Raw genomic sequence first — 18,966 nt, forward strand, 5'->3', positions numbered from 1 at the left:
TGGTGGGACTTGCCGGCTGCTGGGCTATCATTACAGATGATCACTTGATGACAGCGAGTGGAAAGCAGTATTTAGATATGCTCTGCTTTTTATCCTATTGTCCCCCTCCTGGATGAAACCAGTGGTGTGTGTGTGTGTGTGTATGTGTGTGTGTGTGTGTGTGTGAGCTATCTGTTTCCAGATGCAGAAACATCCTGGTGCTGGTTGGAGAATTGAGAATGAGAGGGAAAGAGACATTTCTCACTGCTCAATCGACATTTGAGACGTGACCAAAAGGCCCCAACATGAAACAAATTTGGTAGCAGGCAAAGATCTTTTTATGTGCTATATAGATCAGCTTCTGGAAAGAAGCTATACAACTGACATGTGGCGCAGAAGATTTTAATTGCTCCAAGAGAGCTCAAGCTGTTGAGTCATCAAGCTGTTATTCAAATAACGATTTTGCGATGTAAATATGTCAGATACATAATCATCTGTTTTTACACCATTTCGGATGCTCAGCTTTTTCAAGTCTTCAGTCTGAGAGGCTTTTTTTTATGTGTAATGAAAGAGCAAGAGACAGAAATAGACAGACAGACATAGAGGAAGCAGTTTTTTTAAGTAGAGAGGCACGCAGCAGCGGGGAGCAGGCTGCTGTCTCCTTGTCCGACGCCCTTGGAGCGCGGCGTCGTGGCGTGAACTCCCACAAGACCTCTCTTTGTTCTCAGAAGATGAGGGCTAGCAGAGTGTGACCGTGCACTTACACCTGAAGCCATCAAAAGCAGAGGGAATAACACTTTTCTACCGTTACGATGCCTCTGCTCTCATCCCCCCCTCCCCCCCGCCAATGTTCCTCCTGGCCACAAACAGGCCGAGAGAGGTCCTCCTGGAAATACCGCACACCTTCACACAAACCGGCCTGTCAATCAACTGCAGTCAAACAAAAAGCACAAACCTGCATGTGCAGATACATAAATGGCAATCTGAATGTCAGATTTTCATCTTGTTTGAATGCACAGTTTGACATTTGCATCAAAGGAATGTGAGATGTCTTACAAAATTGAAAAAAAACAACAAAAAAAAACAGCAGCGCTCATTATTGAGATTAATTTAGGAGCTGCCTGGTGCACAAGGAATATTGAAATATTGATCAGGGCGATGATGGAAAATCAGTGGCGGATTAATTAAACTCTGGTCCGCACAGACTATAAATGACGACACTGTTTTGTTTCATTTGCATATATCACCTCAGGCTTGTTACAGTGTCCCTGTCACTGACATGCCAACTACAGTATCGGTGTTTGTGTGCCGGCAGTGGAAGGTGACAAGGGTAAAAACCTTGTAGATAAGACAGAATATCAGCCTAAAAGCACTGCGTCCTGCATCCTGTGTCCCACATCTTCCTCTCAGAGGAGCAGGGATGGGTAACACAGAGGCATGAGACTGGCAGGCAGACAAGAGTGGAAGTTGAGGGCACACAACAATGTCCTGACAAATCATTTAGTGTGACATGGCAAGCATTTTGCAAGTTTGATGTCAGGGTTGATATCAACTAGGTCAGGAACTGACAATTTTTTTCATTATAGATTGGTAGATTATTCTTTTGAGTCTTTGTTTGGTCTATAACAACAGTTCTCAAGGTCTGATACTGTGGGCCTCCCCTCTAAGCCTCCAGCTTAGAAAAGGCGCCCCCCTACTTGCTTAGTTTCGCTCAACCCTGGATGTGTATGGGATCATGATTATGTTGTTGAGCCAAAATAGCTTAATATTGCTGTTTGACATAACTTCTGACAACACCAAATACATAACAAAGGTCTGTCCTAAGGCATTCATTAGTTTCTGACTCTGGGAAAGTGGGGAAAACAATAGAATTCCCCAAAACTACTGCATCTGAACTGTCTCTTTAACCAAATCACACACACATTTAGGCTATTCTATGTGATCTTCTTTTGATAACTAATGTTATATAATATTTCTATCTCTGGTCTATAAAATGTCTGCCTCTCATAATTTCCCAAATGACATCTTAAAAGTCCAAACTCCAAAAGTATTCAGTTTATATTGATATCGAACAGAAAAAAGCAGTGAGTCCTCACATTTGTGAAGCTCTGGGACGTTTTTGCGTGATAATGCAGATTCATTTTCGGTCAATGTTTGCTAATCGATTAATCTACTAATCGTTTCGGCTCTAATACAGCATCAACTCACTCGAGCTTTTTGTGCTCAGATGTGTTCAGATTAGGGCTGCAACTAACGATTATTTTCATTGTCAATTAATATGTTGATTATCTTCTCGATTAATCGATTAGTTGTTTGGTTTATAAAATGTCAGAAAAATGGTGAAAAATGTCGATCAGTGTTTCGCAAAGCCCAAGGTGACGTCCTCAGATGTCTTGTTTTGTCCACAACTCAAATATATTCAGTTTATTGTCATAGAGGAGTAACAAAACCAGAAAATGTTCACATTTAAGAAGCTGGAAACAGAGAACTTTGACTTTTTTTTCTTAAAAAATGACTCAAACCGATTAATCGATTATCAAAATAGTTGGTGATTGATTTAATAGTTGGCAACTAATCGATTAATCATTGCAGCTCTAATTGTTTGGTCAATAAAATGTCCGAAAAGTGCCTCTCAGAATTTTCCCAAATGACATCTTATTAGTCCAAGTATTCAGTTTACAATGATATCAAACAGAAAAAAGCAGTGAATCCTCACATTTGACAAGCTCGGGGACGTTTTTGCTCGATAACACAGATTCATTTTCTGTCAATGTTTGCTAATCGATTAATCTACTAATCGTTTCGGCTCTACTACAGCATCGACTCACTCAAGCTTTTTGTGCTCAGATGTGTTTGAATTAGGGCTGCCAAAGTTAATGCGATAGTAACGCATTAACGCCATTAATTGTTTTAGCGCATTAACGTGATTTGCAATATCGATCTTTTGGAGGTTGTAGCGGGAAGATACTGGCATCATTTGAAACTATAAAAACCTAAAGAATCGATTGGTACCAACCATGTCATACTGGCTTGTCGTGAAGGAGGATAAATAACGCTCCAAACTTACGCTAACTTTTGGCGAGGAAAAACTGTCATGGCCATTTTCAAAGGGGTCCCTTGACCTCTGACCTCAAGATATGTGAACGAAAATGGGTTCTATTCACGAGTCTCCCCTTTACAGACATGCCCACTTTATGATAATCACATGCAGTTTGGGGCAAGTCATAGTCAAGTCAGCACACTGACACACTGACAGCTGTTGTTGCCTGTCTGGCTTGAGTTTGCCTTTTTATGACTTGAGCATATTTGTTATTCTAAATGCAGTACCTGTGAGGGTTTCTGGACAATATTTTTCATTGTTCTGTGTTGTTAATTGATTTCCAATAATAAATATATACAAACATTTGCATAAAGCAAGCATATTTGTCCACTGCCATGAGAGTATTAACTACTTGACAAATCTTCCTTTAAGGTACATTTTGTACAGATAAAAAAATGTGTGATTAATTTGCGATTAATCATGATTAACTATGGACAATCATGAGATTAATCGTGATTAAATATTTGAATTGATTGACAGCTCTCATATGTCTTACTTTTCTCATGATGCCTCTCTGTGGCCAGACTGGTCTTCTATTGAGAACTGCTTCTTTTTTTTGTCTCTGAATTTGCTGCCAGATACTTTATTTCTCTGTCTGTTTCTCTTTCCACTATACACCCCATCCATTTCTGTCTCTGTTTACCTGTCAGACTGTATACACTCATTCTGCTGAGTGAGATCAGTGAAAGCTAGGAGAGAGAGAGAGAGAGAGAGTAGGGAGGCGTCTGAGTGTCCTGGTATATAGCATGGGAGAGTAGAGAGTGCTGGACTTTGGCATGGGCCATCCATCTGTCACTTTCTTTCCACCCATCCCTGGCACCGACGGGGTCATGGCAACGACACGGCCTGTGACGGATGACTAATCTTCCCCTGGTATAATGAACGAGACACCACCGCCCCCCCCCCCTCCCTGAATGCCAAGAGGGTGCTGATGGTGAGGACTGGCAACACACAGACATCCTATGATGAATGGCATGCATGTTATTATCCCATGTGTGTGCCAGCCGAATACAGTAATGAGAAATTCATGAATCGTGTTCTGAAAACACTGATATACACAGGGAGTACAGTATTAACTGTGCATCTTTCTTTTTTTATGAATGGCATGCATGTTATCCCCATGTGTGTGTGTGTCAGCTGAACACAGTGAGAAATTCATGAATCGTGGTCTGAAAACACTGATATATACAGGAGTATTAACTGTGCATCTTTTTTTTTTTCTCTCAGGGGAGACAGGAAATGAATCAATATATGTTTCCAAAAATTAGATTGCACATGCAGGCTTAAATGATGGAAACATGTGTAGGAGGAGGAAGAAGAAATGACATTATGGATGATGTATGTTGTGTGTCACACTTGGTAGAGGGGAGCTCTGCAAGCAGTCAAATCTGTGTCTTGACTGTGTGTGTGTGTGTTGAGTAGCTGAGAACCTGTCTTATCTTCACCTCATAATGCGCAGGCGTGATCCTATCTGAGCCTCTCGCACAAAAAAAAAAAAAAAAAAAAGCTTTTACCCATCTGAGAACTAGACGTCGTGTGCGCTTGCTGCTTGCTTGCTCTTCTTCATGTGGCGCGCAAACGAAAGCTAAAGAAGATTTTTTTTTTTTGGTGCAAAAACAGAACAGAGACCAAGAGGAAATATGAAGCTTTCTTTGGTGTCCGATCTCTCCGAAAAACACCATTCAACCTGTGGATAGTGTTTGGAGAGCGCGCGTCTGTGGCCACCGGCCACCAGTCTCCGGTTATATCTCTGGGACGCCTGCTGTGCCGCGCGTCTTTTTCGGGTCTCCTGGTGTCTGTTGTCGGTTTTTGTGGTGGTGGTGATCCGGTTACTCCACGTTTGACCCCCCCCCCCGAGCCGTGAGAGCAGGTATTCAGTTTATGAATGGCACTGACATGGAGGAAATACCGTTTCAGAAAGTCAAAACCAGGCGGAAGAGAAGTCACTGTCCGACCGGCGTCCCTTTGACAACCATCGCCTGCGAGGACGAGTTCGACTGCAAGGAGCTCGAGTCTCTCTTCCACAACTACAACCTGAAATTGGAGCAGACGTCCACCCTGAAAGCCCTGGCGGTGCTCATCTTCATGTCCTCCACGCTGGCCGTGGTGGAGCTGCTGTCCGGCCCCAGCAGCATCACTATCTCCAAGGGGTCCCATCCGGTGCACTGCGTCGTCTTCGTGTCCCTCTTCATCGTAACTAACGTCAAGTACCTGCAGGTGACTCAGCTGCAGCAGATCGTCAACCTGGCGCTGCTCTTCGGCTTCACCTTCTCCTTCCTCTGCTGCCCCTTCTCGCTGGGCGCGATGGGCATTGAGCCGCCGACGTCTCCGGAGCAGGGCGTGTGGCAGCTCATCCTGGTCACCTTCGTCGCCTACGCGCTGCTACCTGTGCGGACGCTGCTGGCGGTCGTGTTTGGAGTAATGGTGTCCGTCTCGCACTTGATTGTGACCGCCACTTCTGTCACGGCGAAGACGCAGAAACTCTGGAGGACGGTACGTAGGCTATACATGTGTGCTGCACGTTTAAGTTGTTGTTGTTGTTGTTTTTTACCATTAATAGGCTCATAATAATAATAATCATAATAGCTGCATCTATAGGCCCATGCAGTGAAACACACTTGGGGTTCAGCACCATGGACAGCTCCCATGTGGTTGGATTTGATGGTGATTTTGCTTTTGATCAAATTTGACAAAAAAGTGTTATTCTTGTTTACAACAATGCCTCATGTCAACACAGCCTGCAGGATCAATAAGTGACATCCCTCCATGAAGAAGAATTTTCTTAGATCTTGATGTTAAAAAGTCTGGTGGACAAACACATGAATGGTGGGATTTTTATGCTTGGTCACTTTTTTTTTCTCGCCCCTCTCCCTAAATATACTACAATAATAATAATGATAATGATAATAGAGAGGTGACGTCCCGCCCCTTCTGGTGGACCCCGTGGGACATTATTTTGGGAAAAAAATATGTATGGTAGTAATTTGTTGTTGTTGTTGTTTGTTACCATTAATAGGCTCATAATAATAATAATTTTAGCATACTGTACAGGCCCATGCAGTGAAACACACTTGGGGTTCAGCACCATGGACAGCGCCCATGTGGTTGGACTTGATGGTGATTTTGCTTTTGATCAAATTTGACAAAAAGTGTTATTCTTGTTTATTTGCTTATTTGTTTTTTGCACAATTTAAGACGTTACAACATTACAAAAAAAAAAAAATAACTGAATAATATACGGTGCAGGAAGAGGCAAAAAACCCAATGGGCTTATCTGAAGCCTCCACCTAGAGACAATATTAATATAAAGAAATAATATGACTACATAATAGTGATAACAAACAATTAGGACAATATATATATAATAATGACAATAACAATACAGTAAATATATAAAAAAAAGACAAGGACGACAACAATGCCTCATGTCAACACATTAGCAACAGGATCAATAAGTGACATCCCATGAAGAAGAGTTTTAGATCTTGATCTTAAAGGGTCTGGTGGACAAACACATGAGTGGTGTGAATTTCTGCTTGGTCACTTTTTTTACGCCCTCTCCCTAAATATACTACAATATCAGAAATTCTTAGTCGACTCGATTCGATTAGTTGATTTAATCGATTTGATTTACATTTCCCTCTGGGGATAATAGAGAGGGGAAGTCCCGCCCCTTCCGGTGGACCCCATGGGACATTATTTTGGGAAAAAATATGTATGGTAGTAATTTTTTTTAACCCCAATGGAATTATGGCATGAATCTCACATATACGATATGATACGATACAATACAACTTAATGTCAGTTTGCACTGGCATTAATTTTGCATCCATAGGCAGCTCAGTTTGAGAAAAAGTACACATACAATAGACATACTATTACCACAGACAGACATACAAGTAAGAGCCATCAGACAAAAAAACAAAACAAAACACATCACAATTATTCATACATAACCCATTACAAAATGACCATCTGTCCTCTGGATTGTCATGTCTTTAGCAGCACATTAATTATTATTTAGCAACAAGATGATACATGTGCTGCACGTAAAGTTTTCTTTTTTTTTTACCATTAATAGACTCATAATAGCTGCATCTATAGTACATTAAGTATACTGTACAGACAGCTCCCTGTGGTTGGACTTCCGGAAGTCTGGTGGACAAACACATGAATGGTGTGAATTTCTGCTTGGTCACTTTTTTTCTCGCCCCCCTCCCTAAATATACTACAATATCAGAAATTCTTAGTCGACTCGATTCGATTAGTTGATTTAAACGATTTGGTCTACATTTCCCTCTGGGGATATAGAGAGGCGAAGTCCCGCCCCTTCCGGTGGACCCCATGGGACATTATTTCGGATAAAAATATGTACTGGAAGTAATTTTTTGACCCCCATTGGAATTGCGGCATGAATCTCACATTATGATGTTTGTCAATTTAAAAGATAATTTTTTGCAAGTCAAGAAATTCACAGCTTTGCCATGGTATCATTTAGTTTTGTGTGAAACCGCTCAGTGAACTTCATTTCTTGTCTCGCACAATATACGTCATTAAAAATGTATATGTTGATTATTTTCTCGATGAATCGATTAGTTGTTTAACCCAGAATGAGAAAGAACAAGCGAGACCCATCGCTGGTGTGAGTTCATCCCAGGACGAAACACACAGGCATCGTATTGCTTCAGCGAGAGAAACGTCACTTATACGCAACTTTTGGGTGTGTCGTCTTTCTAATTATGTACTTTCACAGTCTTATACTTCAACAGATTTACAACAAACTGCGACTTTCTTGACTTGCAAAATTATCTTTTAAATCAACAAATTGCCGTTGACTACCGTTCCTATTTTTTCTGAAATAAGGTCCCATGGTGGTCCACCGGAAGAGGCGGGACTTCGCCTCTCTATACAAATTAGCCAGTGTCACTTTACTCTAAGTCAGTAGTTATCAACATATTTTTGCACCTCCTCAAAAAGAGGGAGGTGTTGTTTCAAGATGGTGGACCAAATATTGACTTTTACAGAGGCTGTTTTAAATATTTAGATGTATTTCACATAGGATTCGCCTCCCTGCTATAGACCTCTATAGTTTAACTTCAAACACGTCTACAGTCAAAACAAATAGCTAGTAGGACTGTTCTCGACCAAAGAAATTCTTAGTCGATCAACACTTTTGTCGATTAATGGATTAGTTGATTTAATCGACAGATCTGTAAAACTGAGTTTCTCCACAAAGAATCACACAAAAGCACCACTTTAAATCTTGTGTTTACCAGAGATGTGCTCACAAGTTTCTTGGAAATAAGACATTCAGCGTGAAAAAAGCATAAACAATTACTAGTCGACTAAAGAAATCTTAGTCGACTAAGACCAAAACAACCAATTAGTCGACTAATCGACTAAGAGGTGGCAGCCATAATATCAACTAGTCTGAAACTAACAATTATTTTTACTATATATTGTTTTTTGAGTCATTATTTGGTCCATAAAATGTTAGAAAAATGCCTCTCATAATTTCCCAAATGACATCTTAAATGTCCAAACCTCAAAAGTATTCAGTTTACAAAGATATCAAAGCAATATATAGGACCAAAACGACCTGTTATAATCTAAATAAACGACAAAGAGGGGGCAGCCCTACCTGTAAGTAAGTCTACATATTTATGCAGAGGTTCAGTCATGGTGAAGTATTGTATTGGCCATAGCAGTGGTGATGCATACCTGTAGCCCCCTAAAAAGAAAACAAACAAAGAGGGAAAAAAATGAATGAGCAAAGCAGTCTGCATGACTGTTTCCCTGGGGATGTGATTCATGCCCAAAGGAGCCTGGCTGGGAATGAAGAACCAGAGTGACATCCTGCTAGCACCAGAAGTAGGGCAAACAGAGGGGCACACACACACACCACACTTTCACCACACTATATGCTTCAGTTATGGAAAAAGAGGGCACCGTCATTCATGTCATTTCCGAGCCGAAATAGAAATTGGTACACCGCTCTCTTCGCATTTATATCTTTGTACCTTTTTCTCTATCACAAATGAAACACACTCACATTTCTGACTGTCATCAGGTGTGAGGAAAGGAGATATGTCACATCAGTCAAACCCTCCAGGGGTGTAGTGGAACATGTCTGTCTGCCTCCCCGTGCAGCATATACTGTATATGACATGGAAGATTGTGTAGAAATGAAATTGAGATGCGATCAGTTCATCGCGCCCTCGGATGATGACAGCGTATTTGTAGAGGAGATTGTTTTCCTGTATGTAGGCTATGAGATACCTGCATTGCCATGTGAAGGACAGGGTTAGCTGTACTACCAGAGATAGCTAATCCATTAAGCTTAGAGCTGAGCTGTGTGGCATGACCTCGCTCGGCCCAGGCTTGCACCAGCCACCCACCTAGGTCCCAGGCACTCAGCCCACAGTCTGCTTTCATGGCTCAGTCTACCTGAAATATCTTAGCACTGAAGCAAGCATGGAATATTACTTGAAAAATAGGTTATTACTAGTCCCTACTCTTCAGTTGTCTTGCTATCTACTGTACTGGTTCCCAATCTGGGGTGCCCGACCACCATTAGGGGTCACCAGGCCTTCCTGATTCTAAAGGGGTGTAAAACAACTTTTAAAAAAATACATACAGTTGACCGATATCTCAGGATTTAATTCATTTCTGTGAAGAAATCTAAATGAAATTGTAGTTTATAAAGTTTGGATTATTATATAAACAGGATAAGGGCACGGTGAAAACCTGAACCCAAGCTATATTCATAGAGTCTCCCCTCCCTGCTAAACAGCCTCGTCCTGCATTAGAAAAATACACTGTTAAAACAACCAAAGAGCTGATAGAACAATGGCCAAGAGTCAGGGAGAAGGAAACACTGAATTTGTCAAAAAAGAAGAAGCCTATTAAGTATGTATGATTGTTAAAAATGAAAAGTTCCTAAAAATAACAGGAAAACTCATCTCTGATGCAATATTCACAGAAAATAATCTGCTCTTCCTGCAGTTATTGCGTTCACTATTCGGGTTAATTGTGCAGTCCATCAGTTGTTCTATACTGCTATTGTTATGCATTGAATATAATATGAAATATCCTTAAAATATGTCGCCTAGTCAGGGGTCGTCAGTTTACTCAATGATAAAAAAGGGTCCCTTGAGAAAAAAGGTTTGGAACCACTGCTCCACTGATCAAATTGTGTCTGTCTATAATATACACTCTTTTTAGTGCCATATCTTATTGATGCATCAAAGAGTTGGGAGTAATAACATGCTATATAACATTAGTTTACAACCTTGCATGTTTAGATAAAGCTTACACTGGACACTGAACAACTATTATCTTAAATCCCAAAGCACATTCACACCATATAACTATAGTGACTGCTATAAACAAGGAAAACTTGCAACTGCACGTTACTGACAGTAAAATAGCTGCAAGTTTGAGTATAGCGCACTAAGATCAGATATTGCCATCTGAAGGCAAATTGGGGTTATCACTAGGCATGGGACGATGTGAAAACTTCATGTCACATTTATCCTGTCCAAAATAGTTTTACAATATTATCCCGATAATCATCAAAATATGCTTAAAACTCCTAAAATGGCACTAAAATATACTTTAATCGCCTTATCTTACATTTTGTCAAGAAACAAATATTTGTATTGCGTCACAGAAAGGACACATCTTTTTTTTAAATAATGTAATCATAAATCATAAGGTCCCCCTGCGTAAATAAAGGATGATACATGATAATTTGTTTTTTAAATCAGGCTGTATTTTTCACTTCTCTATCATGATAGCGAGCTAAACAGCGTTTTCAAGTCACTCATGACAATATTCACGATTTATCCTGATAATAGAAATTCCCCGCCACCAACTTATTGTGATCGCTGTTTATTGCGATCTGCGATAAAACCCTATATGGTCCCATCCCTAGTTATCACCACACAGATAAGGCAGATGAGTGTTTTACGCCACTCATCTCAGATGTCCACATTTACTTACTCGAGGCTGTAAAGTAACTTGAGCATCGTTTGAACATGTCGATGCTTGCCAGCTCTGCTGCCAAAGCACAAAGACAGACTGCTGCTGCCAAAAACAGTCTTTTCAAGGAAATCCATTATTCATTGGACTGGGAAACATGCCTTACTGTGGCAATACAAGTTTGTTAAATTTGAGAGCTGGTGTGTACAGTATATCATATGAAACTTTGACAGTGTGAAGCGTAAAGTAATTTGTTATGGATTTTCTTGAGGTCAAATATGCTCCATCATTGACTCTAGCTGTAGGAAACACTCGTGATGAATGACCGGAGATATTAATTGCTTTATTCTTATGAATATATAATTACTGCCCAGGGTAACAGCTTGCTAGTGTACACTCTAGAGGTGGATATAGCACCTTGTTTGGTTTGTATACAAAGTCAAAGCCAGCTGACCTCAAGTTAAGTACAAAAAAAAAACTCTCTTTCCTTTGTGTCCTGCACAAGGTTGACGCAGTCATGCTGCTGTGCATCTACTGTGATGGATGAACCAGAGCAGTGATTCTCAAACGCTTTAATGTCACAGACCCCGAAATAGAGAAATGCTAGGCCCCATCACCACCCTCTCACCCATCTCTCATATAGGAGGATGTCACATACAGTACAGTGTATACTCCAAATGTGATAGTTAATAATGGTATAGATTATTATTCAAATGAATACAACTTTATTCATCCCTGCAATTGTAATTGTATGCAGCAGCTTGTCAGCCAAATCAATAGATGCACACACAATAGATAGGAAAAGAAAGGCACTAAAACACAATTAATCACAAAAATAATGACATTAAGAAATAACAATAAATATATAAAAAATATATAAAAAGATACACAAGGTAATGAGGCCACACAAAAGCATACAAAAATACCTATGAGGAAATAAAAAGACTGATTTAATTCTACTTTAACCTCTGAAGGGCCTATTTGGGATACCTAATCTCCAGTTTCAAGACCTCAAAAGTAGGGACACGCTTCAATTCGCAATTGTACATGCGTATGTGCATATATTTTACTAAATACATACATATAACAACGTACTGTGTGCTAATACACACAGACAAACGTACAAACACAGAAAAACAATCAAATTACATATTTAAAGGGGGCCTATCGTGGTCATTTTCAGGTTCATACTTGTGTTTTGGGTTTCTACTAGATCATGTTTACATGCTCTAGATGTTCAAAAAAGACATTATTTTTCTCATACTATCTGAATATAACTGTATTCATCCTCTGTCTGAAACGCTCGGTTTTAGCGCCAGTCTCTTTAAGACCCCCTTCTGAAAAAGTCTAGTCTGCTCTGATTGGCTTGCGAGAAAAATATGGTGCACCTTTGCAAAGGTAGTTCTCATGCTGTGGGTGGAGATACTCCGATTAGGGTTGGGCAATTGGACGAATATATCGGCTATCGGCGATTGGTTGAGTACATCGCAGGTTGTTTTTGTCATTTTATTTTGCTAATTTCATAGTCTGCCTCCGAAGAACGAAAGCCGCTCAGCCGCAGTCTGAGAGAGACAGCGAGGAAAAACAGTGTGTAGAGCCAGCATATTTTCTCATATTTTCAGTTTGTGTGTTGGTAGGCACTCCAGATACCCAAATGTATGAACACAAGCACTGAAAAAAGTGAGTTTTTCATGATATGTCTCCTTTTAGATGTGATTATTTTCTCTACATGAAAATAGAAATTCACGTTTCTTTCATCATTCTTCACGTCACACATGTACAAAAATACATTAACAGTCTACATTCACAGCATCTCCTAATGATTTCCTAATACTGTATGTGTCTTTAACAACTGTACCAAAGAATTAAAGCTGTTTATTTTTTCTTCTTTTTGCAGTTGGTTGCCAACACAGTGCTGTTCACCAGTGTCAACCTGTCAGGGCTGTTTGTGCGCATCCTGACAGAGCGAGCCCAGAGGAAGGCCTTCCTGCAGGCTCGCAACTGCATTGAAGAGCGACTCCGCATGGAGGACGAGAACGAGAAACAGGTACAGGCACCTGTGCACTGCTGAAACTAGGGGTAAAATTAGATGTGCGTCTGTTTTTTTCTTATTTTTTCCCCTCTCTCTCTTTCTCTCTCTTGTGCCGTGAGTCATTTCGACACATTATTCATTTCTGTTAGATTTCATGCCTTTTTGTCTGGCACATTTCTTATCGCTACCAACACTTTGTCCTATGATAACTTTGACTGTATAAATGTATATTTAAACTTACTTTATCTGTTCTCTCTCTCTCTCCTTCTCTCTTTCACACACACACACACACACACAAACGCTCAGGAGCGCCTGCTAATGAGTCTGTTGCCCAGGAACGTAGCTATGGAGATGAAAGAGGATTTCCTGAAGCCCCCAGAAAGGATCTTTCACAAAATCTACATCCAGCGCCATGACAATGTCAGGTAGGATCCTCACATCAGCACAACACAGCTCCAGACAAATCCCAGTGGTGATTAAATCCCTCTTGAATTGCCTTAACTATTACCACTTTTAACAGTGGTATTTGGAGACACTATATTCCAGCTGTAATAGTGGAATAAACGCTGTCTCAATGCATTATGGTGCACCCTAAAAGGGACTGAATAACGTGACCAAACGTGTCCTTTGGAGAGAACACTGAGGGCTACACAATGTAGTGTGATGTGACCCAACAGTGTCCTAAAACATTAACACCGCCCGAGGCTGCAAAACTAAAATATTTAATTCTTCCTAGTGAGTATGAATGGTTCGCCCCTGACTCGCTTGTTTATTATCAGTCCTGATAACACTGAATCCAAACACGTTAGGTTGCGCTTTCCATTTGTTAAATATGGATGGCAATGATAGGAAAATAATTTGTGGGTAACAAGGAACTAACCCAAATCTGGTCATATTTTTTGCTGCGTTATGGCTAATATGCCAGCGGTGCATATGCCAATTTATCCCGACAGCCCCCAGGGGAAACTAGGCTTTTGGGGGTAGCGTTCCTACTGGGGAATAGAGAAAGGCAGATTAAGCAATGCTTAGTGAGGAGGAGATTCCTCTGGCACTTATGCAACGTCCCGCACAGTTGCCAAGCTCCCAACAGTTTGGGAGAGATGCTTTCCGTCTTATGATCAATACTTTTTGCTCCAAGTTGATGGCTGTGGAATCCCAACTGTTAACCGCGACGAATGACAAATAGATCTTCAGATCCGATCTAATACCAGTGTTTAATTAACAAGCTGTGTACTCACTACTGTGTGGAAGTGAGTGGGATCATTCTGTTATGTGTAAGGCAACATCACGCTTGACTCAAACATCGCTATCCTAACTTTGTAAAACAAAATGTAACGGATAAATCCATAGATATAAATTTACTGAATTGTTATTTATTATTAAAATAATAAATGTAACACCAAAATTAACAGGAATTGCAACTCAAGTGTAAACCCTTTTAATGCAACAACAAATGGTCAAAATTTACACAGGAATTCAAATTCCAGTATGTATATAGTATATAAACATAGAACTGAATTGAATAGATTGGCCCCATTGTCCCGATCCCCCATCCAGCTGTTTGAGTCAGTATCGGCCCAATTCCCACTCCAGTATCAGTATCGCTGCATCCCTAAGTTTAATGTCGTAGCCAGTAAAGAGGGAGCTAATCTGACTACTTTATATACAATTGGATAGTTACTACTATTTGAATGATCGATTAATTGGTTTGAGCATTTAAGAAAAAAGTTCCAGCTTCTTAAATGTGAATATTTTCTGTTTTTTTTACTCCTTTATGACAGTAAACTGAATATCTTTGAGTTGTGGACAAAACAAGACATTTGAGGATGTCATCTTGGGCTTTGGGAAACACTGATCGACATTTATCACCATTTTCTGACATTTTATAGACCTAACAACTAATTGATAAATTGAAGAAAATAATCAACAGATTAATCGACAATGAAAATAATCGTTAGTTGCAGCCCTAGTAAAATCTTGACCTGCAAAATAACTACAGCTTTCAGATAAATGTAGTGGAGTAGAATTAAGTGCATTAAGTGGAAATACTCAGGTATCAACTACAAGCTGTACCTCAGAATTGTACTCAAGTACAGTACTTGCGTCACTGCTCTTAGTCACCAGTGCAAATTTGCACTTTACCTCCTGACCCCTGCAGCTTTAGTTAGCTGTGATTGACCTTTTAGCCCTTTGTCGGTAAACAGCGCATTTGAAAACGTTCACTGCTCCATTCTGTGCAATTTATAAGATATTTCCATTTTCCTTTTCATCACCCACTATTAATGTATTCTTAAATCTCCTTTATCGTGCTCCAACATTTCCTTGTTTCCTTCTCTTATCTCCTCTTCCTCCTCTCCTCTGTGTTCTCAGAGCAGTAGGGATGCTTGAGGAGGAGAGTTTGCTTAGCCCCAGGATTAAGTTGCTACAGGGGATTAAATGCAATGGAGACTAAATTCTTGTTGCATAACGCCGTGTGTACGCACGGCGGTTAAATATGGACACATCTCAGCGGAGCTCTGCTGATTGCTTTTGTGCCTTGAACTCCTTCAGATAGCGCCACCCTTTGAGAGCGATCTAGGCTGGATGCGGACATGATTTATGTGATTTGGGTGGACTGTAATTAGAAAGTAAACAGTGTGGTGCACAATGTACTCAGAGTTTTCTTCATTATGTTCTGAGACTGTGGGCAGTATTTGATCTGATTAAAATCCAGCCATGGGGATATTGTAGTAATCACTCACGAAAAAAAAGAATATGACTCCAAAGTAAGAAACCTGGAGTTTATTTAGCAATATATGTGGGATATTATAGCCCATATTGACATCAACTTTCATTATTTTGAGGGGATGTAATACAGTAACTGATATGACAAATTTATATATATATATATACATATGTCATATCAGTTAACACAGTAATTAATCTTGAATTGTTGTTAGTTTATCAAGTCACGTCTAATAAATTGCATTTTTATTATTTATAATATATATATATATATATTGAAAACAGTGATGAATTATGAGCATGCGCTGTTTATATGACATCGCTCTTTTAATCAAAGAGCTTTCAGACTTATCACTTGATAATTTAGCACCCCCTTAAAGTGGCAGTAGGCAGTATATATTTGGCATCATTGGGCAAAAATTCCATAATAACCTTTCAGCATATTGTAATTCAAGTGTTCTGAGAGATAACCAGACTTCTGCACCTCCTCATGGCTCTGTTTTCAGGCTTTAAATAATCTAGCCCGTGACGGGAGACTTTGACCAATCACAGGTCATTTCAGAGAGAGAGCTTTCCTATTGGCTGTGCTCTGGTCATGTGACCGGAACTTGGCGTTCCTTCACCAGATTTCACAATGGTGGCCACGTCACAAACTTTCTCATTTTACAGCTAAACCGTGCACTACAAGATGATTCTGAAAACATTTGAGGTGAGAAATAGGCATTAATGTAACATAATATTGATTCATATTTGATCAGCGTTGCCTAGTTTGACCGTTTGGTCGGAGTTCGCGAGTGATTGACAGCCGGCTCTCATAGACAGCAATGGACAGCAGACCTCAGATCAGCTCTTACTGCTTGTTTTCCTCCGGTCTGTGAAATCTTGCAGATGCTGTTAGGAGCACTGGAGGACACTGGAGCAAACAGAGGCACATGATTTTTTTCAGGTTACCTGTTTCATGTACTACTGTCACGATATAGCGACCGTTTTATAGTAAATAACTTTTTTAAATCATATTTGCTCCAATCTCGCCTACTTCAGCTTTAAAGGTACGGTCGCATATGCGCAAAATTAACATTCGCCTCCCGTTCCCTTCCATTCTATTCAAGCAAATTAACATCTTCGCATTCACATGGAGTTTAACTTTGGTGAACTTTAGCTGCAACTATTAACTAATTAATCAATTAGTTGTCAATAGCCAAGTATTTTGATAATCGATTAATCGGTTTGAGTCATCTTTTTAGAGAAGAAACAAAATTTCTCTGATTCCAGCTTCTTAAATATTTTCTGGTTTCTTTACTCCTCTATCACAATTAACTAAATATCTTTGAGTTGTGGACAAAACAAGACATTTCAGGACGTCATCTTGGGCTTTGGGAAACACTGATCGACATTTTTCACCATTTCCAAGATGACCTGCTTGTTTGCTTAGTTTTGTAATGTTTGAAGATGCTCACTCACTATCACAAAGAATTTACAGTTTATCCTTCTAAAATTAGTTGTAAGCATCTTGCATGCTCGTCTGTGTTGGCCCCTTTATTGGCCCGACGTCAGCACATACACTGCCCACACACTGCAGCTCCAGAGGGGCCCATCCAAAGTTAACCCGTGAGTTGGCTTGTGTCTTCCGCTACGTGATTAAATTGAAATAACAATCTGCCAAAATAGCTACATGCCTCCCACAGGGGGAAATAGGAGATAATTGAGGGAATAACTTTCTGCGAATATGTGCCATTGGAGAGAAAATAATGGATGAGGGTGTGAGGGAGGTCGAATTAGACAATATTATTAGACAAGTTGTAGTTACCACAAGAAAAATCCTGTTTGTATTGCATCGCTTAATCATTTGAGTTGTTGTGATTTGCCTGCTGTGGATGATAGAGTCTACTGAGCCAGAACCTGGAGTTGGGGATGAGGATTTTGACCTTGAGCAGAGAATACGGTGCAGTCCAGTACAGTAGTTTTGGTGAAAGCAATGACTGGACTAACTTATAGCTGTTGCCAAGAGTGCTGCAGTGTTTGTTTTGACATTCAGAATCAGATACAGAAGCTCCCGGTCTGCGATCCCTCTGCTTCTCGGTGCCTTCGAGGTGTGAGATTACTCATTGAAAAATATTCTTAATGCATCTGCAAATTCTATGTCAAATATCTCTGGCAACACTTACAGTTCATATGTGTACATTTTGCACATGGGGTGTCTAAATAGATTCACGTTATGCAGACATATAGCCTATATTAAAAGTAATGCAGTGTAGTTAAAAATATGCCCCAGACGTTTGTGGTATCAACTGCATGCTCAGCACACACCCCGTATTTTATATTTGTCTTTATGATTTAGATTGCCTGTCCTCGCGCACATGGATGCTATACTATACCAAGTAAGCTTATGTGTTCTCCTATTTAATGTATATCCCTGGATGTATGTACCTTTATGATGTGCTGACTGGGACAAGTTGCTCATGTTGGTATTTAATCATAAGCATTTTTATGAGCTGAACAAGCAGTTACTAACATAACCTTTGGGTCTCATATTGAATTTACCAGCATCATTTGACCCATATTACATGCAAGTTGCAAAACCTTTCACTAATGCGTGTTTACAGTGTTTGCCACCGTAATAACACAACAGCAGATTTCTGTATCTCTGTAAACCAGGGACTGAGAGATCAGATCTGAACTTTGAATGGAACACAGTCCCCATATGCGCCATGCATGCTTCACATCAAAGTGGAGACAATGAAATGCATGTTAGGGAACCTGGCTTTGGAACTGGAGGGCCGCTGGTTCAAGTCCCCGCACGTGCTGAGTATGGACTGTGCACTGGTAGCTGGAAAGGTGCCAGTTCACCTCCTGGGCACTGCCGGGGTGCCCTTGCACAAGGCACCAGACCCCCAAAACTGCTCCCTGGGCGCTATATAGTAACTGCCCATTTCTCATTCTAGGATGGGTAAAATGCAGAGAGTAAATTTCACTGTGCTGTGTACAAAAAACAATGTGTGACAATAAAAGCTGATTTACATTTATATATGTTTTATAGGGGTGGGGGAAAAAATCAATACAGCATAGTATCGCGATATTTTGCGTGGCAATATTGTATTAATAGACGGACGTCAAGTACAGATTTTTATTATATAAACTCTTAATAATC

General features: G+C 40.1%; 1 protein-coding gene and 1 long non-coding RNA gene across 4 annotated transcripts in view; one reads left to right on the forward strand and one right to left on the reverse strand.

The window, feature by feature from the left end:
• Positions 1 to 4,960: 4,960 nt before the first annotated feature.
• LOC119498273 (adenylate cyclase type 1-like) overlaps positions 4,961 to 18,966 on the forward strand; it is a 50,716-nt gene continuing 36,710 nt past the window's right edge. For 2 of the 3 annotated variants that reach the window (XM_037786965.1, XM_037786966.1), the window contains exons 1-3: positions 4,961 to 5,572; positions 12,960 to 13,109; positions 13,401 to 13,519. In XM_037786965.1, coding sequence (XP_037642893.1) covers positions 4,961 to 5,572; positions 12,960 to 13,109; positions 13,401 to 13,519 — 881 coding nt within the window. Of the gene's footprint in view, positions 5,573 to 12,340; positions 12,743 to 12,959; positions 13,110 to 13,400; positions 13,520 to 18,966 lie in introns of those variants that run through there. The other variant, XM_037786968.1, reaches the window with a different exon arrangement.
• Positions 7,668 to 12,182, reverse strand: LOC119498279. Its single transcript, XR_005209098.1, has 3 exons — positions 12,171 to 12,182; positions 9,100 to 9,105; positions 7,668 to 7,870 (listed from the first exon to the last, which is right to left on the reverse strand). It is a non-coding gene; the product is annotated as an uncharacterized LOC119498279 (long non-coding RNA).

The sequence above is a fragment of the Sebastes umbrosus genome, chromosome 12 (assembly GCF_015220745.1).
Source record: "Sebastes umbrosus isolate fSebUmb1 chromosome 12, fSebUmb1.pri, whole genome shotgun sequence".
Taxonomy (NCBI): Eukaryota; Metazoa; Chordata; class Actinopteri; order Perciformes; family Sebastidae; genus Sebastes; species Sebastes umbrosus.